This window comes from Salmo salar, chromosome 03 (genome assembly GCF_965601325.2).
Source record: "Salmo salar chromosome 03, fSalSal1, whole genome shotgun sequence".
Lineage (NCBI taxonomy): Eukaryota > Metazoa > Chordata > Actinopteri > Salmoniformes > Salmonidae > Salmo > Salmo salar.
This window is the reverse complement of record NC_138293.1, coordinates 35412076-35418342: the sequence shown is the minus strand read 5'-3', so window position 1 is coordinate 35418342 and position 6267 is coordinate 35412076. Positions and strand designations below refer to the sequence as shown.

General features: G+C 41.4%; 1 protein-coding gene across 1 annotated transcript; it reads right to left on the bottom strand.

The window, feature by feature from the left end:
- Positions 1 to 1618: 1618 nt before the first annotated feature.
- LOC106600435 (aquaporin FA-CHIP) lies at positions 1619 to 4394 on the bottom strand. Its single transcript, XM_014191790.3, has 4 exons — positions 3946 to 4394; positions 2937 to 3098; positions 2572 to 2652; positions 1619 to 2287 (listed from the first exon to the last, which is right to left on the bottom strand). The coding sequence occupies exons 1-4, from the start codon at positions 4306 to 4308 to the stop codon at positions 2111 to 2113; spliced, it is 783 nt and encodes a 260-aa protein (XP_014047265.1). The 5' UTR covers positions 4309 to 4394; the 3' UTR covers positions 1619 to 2110.
- Positions 4395 to 6267: the final 1873 nt, after the last annotated feature.

Sequence of the window (6267 nt, the reverse complement as noted above, 5' to 3'; positions counted from 1 at the left end):
GCGTCTGCTAAATGACTTAAATGTAAATGTAAACAAGGCCAGAATGAGAAACCAGTCAAACACACACCTCTGATTTCCTGTTCATCCCACCCAAAGAAGTGAATTTTTCTTAATAAAAAATTAACAATGGTTTACAATCAAATAGTTGTTTTGAATCCCGTATTCTCTTACACACTCTGGTCTGGGTTGTCCAGTAAACATACTCATGACCCATGCACACAGTGGATTCGAAAGAGCCCAGAAGAGAGGAGAACTCATTCTAGTTACGGGGGGGTGTTTGTCTACTTGTCAATAACAGCTGATGCGTGATGTCTAATATTAAAGAAGCCTCGAGGTATTGCTCACCTGAGGTAGAGTACCTTATGATAAACTGTAGACCCCACTATCTACCAAGAGAGTTCTCTCAGGGATGTGTGCATAGTCCCCTCCTGTACTTCCTGTTCACCCACGACTACGTGGCCAAGCATGACTCCAACACCATCATTAAGTTTACTGACGACACAACAGTGGTAGGCCTGATTACCGACAACGACGAGACAGCCTATAGGGAGGAGGTCAGAGACCTGGCAGTGTGGTGCCAGAACAACAACCTCTCCCTCAATGTGAGCAAGACAAAGGAGCTGATCGTGGACTACAGAAAAAGGTAGGCGGAACAGGCCCCTATCATCATCGATGGGGCTGTAGTGGAGCTGGTCAAGAGTTTAAAGTTCCTTGGTGTCCACATCACCAACGAACTATCATTGTCCAAACACACCAAGACAGTCTTGAAGAGGGCACGAAAACACCTTTTCCCCCCCAGGAGACTGAAAAGATTTGGCATGGGTCCCCAGATCCTCAAAAAGTTCTAGAGCTGCACCATCGAGAGCATCCTGACCGGTTGCATCACCGCCTCGTATGGCAACTGCTCGGCATCTGACCTTAAAGCGCTACAGAGGGTAGTGTGTGTGGCCCAGTACATCACTGGGGCCAAGCTTCCTACCATGTGGCAGGAAGCGTGTGGCTCAGTTGGTAGAGCATGGTGTTTGCAACGCCAGGGTTGTGGGTTCGATTCCCACGGGAGACCAATGGGGGGGGGGGGAAGAATAATAATAATAATGTATGAAATGTATGCATTCACTACTCTAAGTCGCTCTGGATAAGAGGGTCTGCTAAATGACTAAAATGTAAATGTTATTTTATTGTGTTGCTTTTTATAATTTTTTACTTTAGTTTATTTGCTAAATATTTTCTTAACTCTGTTTTGAACTGCATTGTTGGTTAAGGGCTTGTAAGTAAGCATTTCACAGTAAGGTCTACATCTGTTGTATTCAACGCATGTGACAAAGTTTTATTTGATTTGAGTTAAGGAAATGGACTGATGATGACGATGATGATAAGGCTCCTGTTTCTTAACCTGATCACAGGTGTTGCTGTCGTCTTAAGTTTTGATAGTGAAAATATCTTTATCTGTATCTCAAGATCTCTCCACGACCCACACCGTCTGAGAAACACCCAAATTGTTTATGAGTTTGCCAATTGAATGGTCTTGGCTCTGATGTTCTATGGCGATAAAATGAAAATAAAAAGGGCACTGTTTGAATGTAGACTGGATACAGTTTATGAAGAGAATAATGCCAGGAGTGGTACATCTGGTGTTTTATTTACTTACAAAAGTGAAAGACAATTCAAGAGTGCAAACAGAAATATATACTTTATACATCAAGAAATAAAATGTTTATACATAAACAGGTATATAGAAAATATACAAAAACAAATGACTCTGTACAGTATATAGAATACTGATAGGGGAAATATTTTAACAAAGAGCAAGATGTTCCAACAACTCTTGTATAAAGAAATATGTTTAGCAATGTAAGTGAATAGGCTACTTAAGTGAATTTTGGCTACTAATCGGTAGTTCAGTAAAAAAAGTGTTTTGATTTTCAATGAGACAGGCCTACTAATACTCCACAACAAAATAAAAATACTCCTCTTCTTTCAAATTCTTCATCAGTATTTTGAAATAACAAATTAACTGCTCCCATTCTAAAGGAAATGTCAATGTTTTCTTTACAGGAGTATAGTTAGATACCCAAAGTACTATACACTCTATGGCGTTTCTCTCACAATACTACTTTGATGACATTTCTACTGCTGCGGTCTCTTCTCCATTGACATCATAGTCTCCCACAGGGCCACTGACCAGGACCCTCATGCGTTCAGGGAAGTCATCAAACTTGGGATACAGGAGGAAGTCATAGACCAGAGCAGCTGCCACACCTCCACACAATGGCCCCACCCAGTACACCTGCCATGGTGCAAATAAGTCAATCGATTAATCAATGGAAGAACAGATTGAAGACAAATATTTCAGGGTTAACTTTAACTTTGCTCTCAATAGTTTTATCTTAACTTGGACTGTACAATGAAACAATAGAGATGCTGTCACTCAGTAACTACTTTATTGAAAGTAGCTCAGCTTTGGTAATCATTTTCGAGGTTTATTGAATTTACTGGTCATGGCATTGATGTCACACTAAATCCAAGAAACCTGCAAACACACGCCTGCCTCTCCAATCCACTCCAATTTACCCAGTGGTTTGTATAATCATTCATGATCAAAGCAGGTCCAAAGGATCGGGCAGGGTTGATACCGCAGCCTGTGTAGCTGATCTGCGCAAAACAACAAAAAGAACAGAGAAATGTATTAAGACAATATGAGGGATGAGAAGATCTGAATTGAAATCAGTGGAAATGATCGTTTCTGACATGGTTGTAGGGTTAGGCCTAAGGTTTAAGGGATAAATTAAACGGTGTCAACATTTTCACTGAGTAAAATGTAGCTTTAATTCAGTGGGGATTCATCATCATAATACTGTTGCTAAATCTATGCTTTGTGAATCAGATGCATGTTTTAGAGGAGTTACCTTGTTTACAAACTGCTATAAGTTACTTACGGCTGCCAAGTGTCCCAGAGCGACAGAGAGCCCAATGGCCAGGGGGGCAGAGCCGGTGACGTCGTGCCGCCTTTTATCAGTGACAGCTATGACACACAGGACCAGCTGGAAGGTAGCCAGGAGCTCGATGCCAACGCCTTGGCTGGCAGAGACACCATTTAGCTACAACAGGGAATGAGGAGGGCAAAGGGGGAGCCGAACAAAACAATTTGTCAGTGTGGATCAGCGTTATATTTTTCTCAACTGCCATGTCCTATTGTAAATATCTGGCAAAGCAAAAGCTTCTCTATTGAAGTGGAGGATGAGGAGGAAAAAATGTAATTTAAACTTCTAACAGGCTGATTATAGTCTAACTATAATTTGTCAAAGTCTGAACAAGTCTTAGTTTTCTCACTCACTGAAATTTTACATGATTAAAATAAATGTCGATCCCTGATAATATCCTCACAGACTTTGCTAATGCCCAATTGAAATACTTTTGAATTACTTTAATGCAAATAGATATGATGATCCTATATATGAATAGCTCAATAAAATACATATAATATACATTTGTGTCTATAGGAGGTGTGTGAGTGGTTTTGCATGCATGGGAAAGTAATTACCATGCAACAGTACACCCTATATTCGCTAGAGGACAGCAGAAGCAGCTACCCTGAGTATGAGTTAGTGTGATCATAAACAACATCACATGATTCTGTTTGCCAACTATTTGCAGCCGGTGCATCAAAGCACACTCTAATCACCCCATTTGAGTCTCTTTAAAAATAATTCAACTAAGTTCAATCAACTCTTTTATCAATGCAGTGCATGCAGGTTCATATGCATTACTCTTGGTCAACGACTAAGAGATGCAATATTAATTGATCAAACACTTCCCATAAAATGGAATTGAAAGCCAAAATTTCTATTGAAACACCAGTAAATTGTTCAATTGAAAAGGACACACATAAACCACATATATCCAAATTTGCATTATATAAAACATGAACCAAAAAGTGCCACTCACAGCGTTGACCCCCAGTGCAGCATTTCCCTCTGGCCGGGTTCCATAGACAATACCACTGGCCAAGGCAGAGCCTAGCATCTGAGCCACGATGTACATCACCCCCTTGAACACGCTGATCTGGCAGCTGGCGAGCATGCCCAGTGTCACCGCTGGGTTCAGGTGGGCTCCACTGATGTGGCCCAAACTCTGGGCCAGCGTGGCAATGGCCAGACCAAAAGTCAGAGACACCTTCACCTCCTGGTCAGGAGAAGTGTTGTTTGAGTTCCCAATGGCAGCTGAGATGCTGAGGAATATGAACATGGTCATCCCCACGAGCTCGGCCAGTATGGCCCTCCAGAAAGCCTTGCTCTTGAATTCTCTCATCTTGGCTGCAACCTGGGCCTATGGTGGTCCTCTCTGAGATGGAATGTAGTGTGGTGTGTCAGTGGAACTCAAAAACAACATCAACAGGCTGCATTTATATGGCCTGATAATGAAAGGGGGGCAGGTTCTAAAAAAGTAAGAAGGAATGGCTTGCTGAATTAATGAGAAATCCCTCCCTCTTTTACTAGTCTCCCTCTCCCTATTTTTCTCTCCCCTCCTCCCATCCGTCTCTTGTTTCTCTTCCTTCTATCCCTCTCTCATTTTCCTCCCTCCCTCTGCTGCACTTACCTCTTTTTTCCTTTGGACTTTTGGATGTAGTGGTGTAACTGCTTTAGAGCTGGCAAATCAGAGCGACTGCTTGTGTGGTCATTGTCACGAAGCAACACCCGTCCCGCTCGTGTTAGAAGTTCAGAACGAAAAAGTGAATTTAATCATTAAACTAAATAATGAGGATTTCCATCAGGTTAATCGAGGTGTAGATTAGAGCTCACATTCCAGTGTGCGAACTTAACACCGGACAAAGATGTCAACTCAATGTCTGTCCAACATTGGTCAGGGGATGAAGACATAAATGAATTGGTGGGTGGGGGGTCCACCCAGGCCTACCCATGCCTCCTTCCCTGACGTTGGTTCAACGTCATTTTCTTGAAATGATGTGGAAACCAATGTGTGCCCAGTGGGTTGTAAACAAGGCTGCATGGGATTTCTCATAATGTGACTCTGTGCAGCCAATGGCAATGTCCGCTTTAGGTATAATGCCGGGAGCCGCTTGTGGATTTGACAGCCCTAAAGCAGTTCCACCTCAGATCAGTGGCGGTTCTAGACCATTTCAACTGGGGGGGGCCAAGCTGGGGCCAGTTGTACTGTTAGAGGGGCCAGTTACATTAGACGTTATTGTTGTCATATTGTTTTCTTCACTGCATTGCAGGCAGAAGACCATGTTCATAATCATCATCGTTGCCACTGTCTAATAACGGATGTAAAAAAGAACGATAGCAAAAATGTGTTATGTAAAAATAATTTCATACTCCACATTTAGGGGGGCCACAAGGGGGTCCAAAATTGTTGTCACAGGGGCACTGCTAGTGCCTCAGATACCGCCAAAACAACCACTATGCGGGTGTCGGCTAGCGGGGATCTATCCGGGATCTAGCTCAGTGGTGTAAAGTACTTAAGTAAAAATACTTTAAAGTACTACTTAAGTAGTTTATTAGGGTATCTCTACTTTACTTTGCTATTAATATTTTTGACTACTTTTACTTTTTCTTCACTACATTTTAAGAAAAATGTGTACTTTTTACTCCATACATTTTCCATGACACCCAAAAGTACTATTTACATTTTGAATGCTTAGCAGGACAGGAAAATAGTCAAATTCACACACTTATCAACTGAACATCCCTGGTCATCCATACTGCCTCTGATCTGGAGGACTCACTAAACACACATGCTTTGTTTGTAAATGATGTCTGATTGTTGGAGTATGCCCCTAGCTTTCCGTAAAAAAAAAGAAAAAAAAGAAAATGGTGCCATCTGGTTTGGTTAATATAAGGAATTTGAAATGATTTATACTTGTACTTTTGATACGTAAGTATATTTTAAACCAAATACTTTTACACTTTTACTTTAGTAGAATTTTACTGGGTGACTTTTACTTTTACTTGAGTCATTTTCTATTAAGGCATCTTTACTTTTACTCAAGTATGACAGTTGGGTACTTTTTCCACCACTGATCTAGCCCAATGTTCAAATGGGAATACAGTGTCAGATATTTAACTTAATATATTATCACTGTACTTCATCTAATAGCACAACCAATTCATCTAATAGTGTGGGGGCCAGTAACCGAAAGGTTGTTAGATTGAATCCCCGAGCTGGCAAGGTAAAAATCTGTCGTTCTGCCCCTGAACAAGGCAGTTAACCCACTGTTCCGAGGCCGTCATTGTAAATAAGAATTTG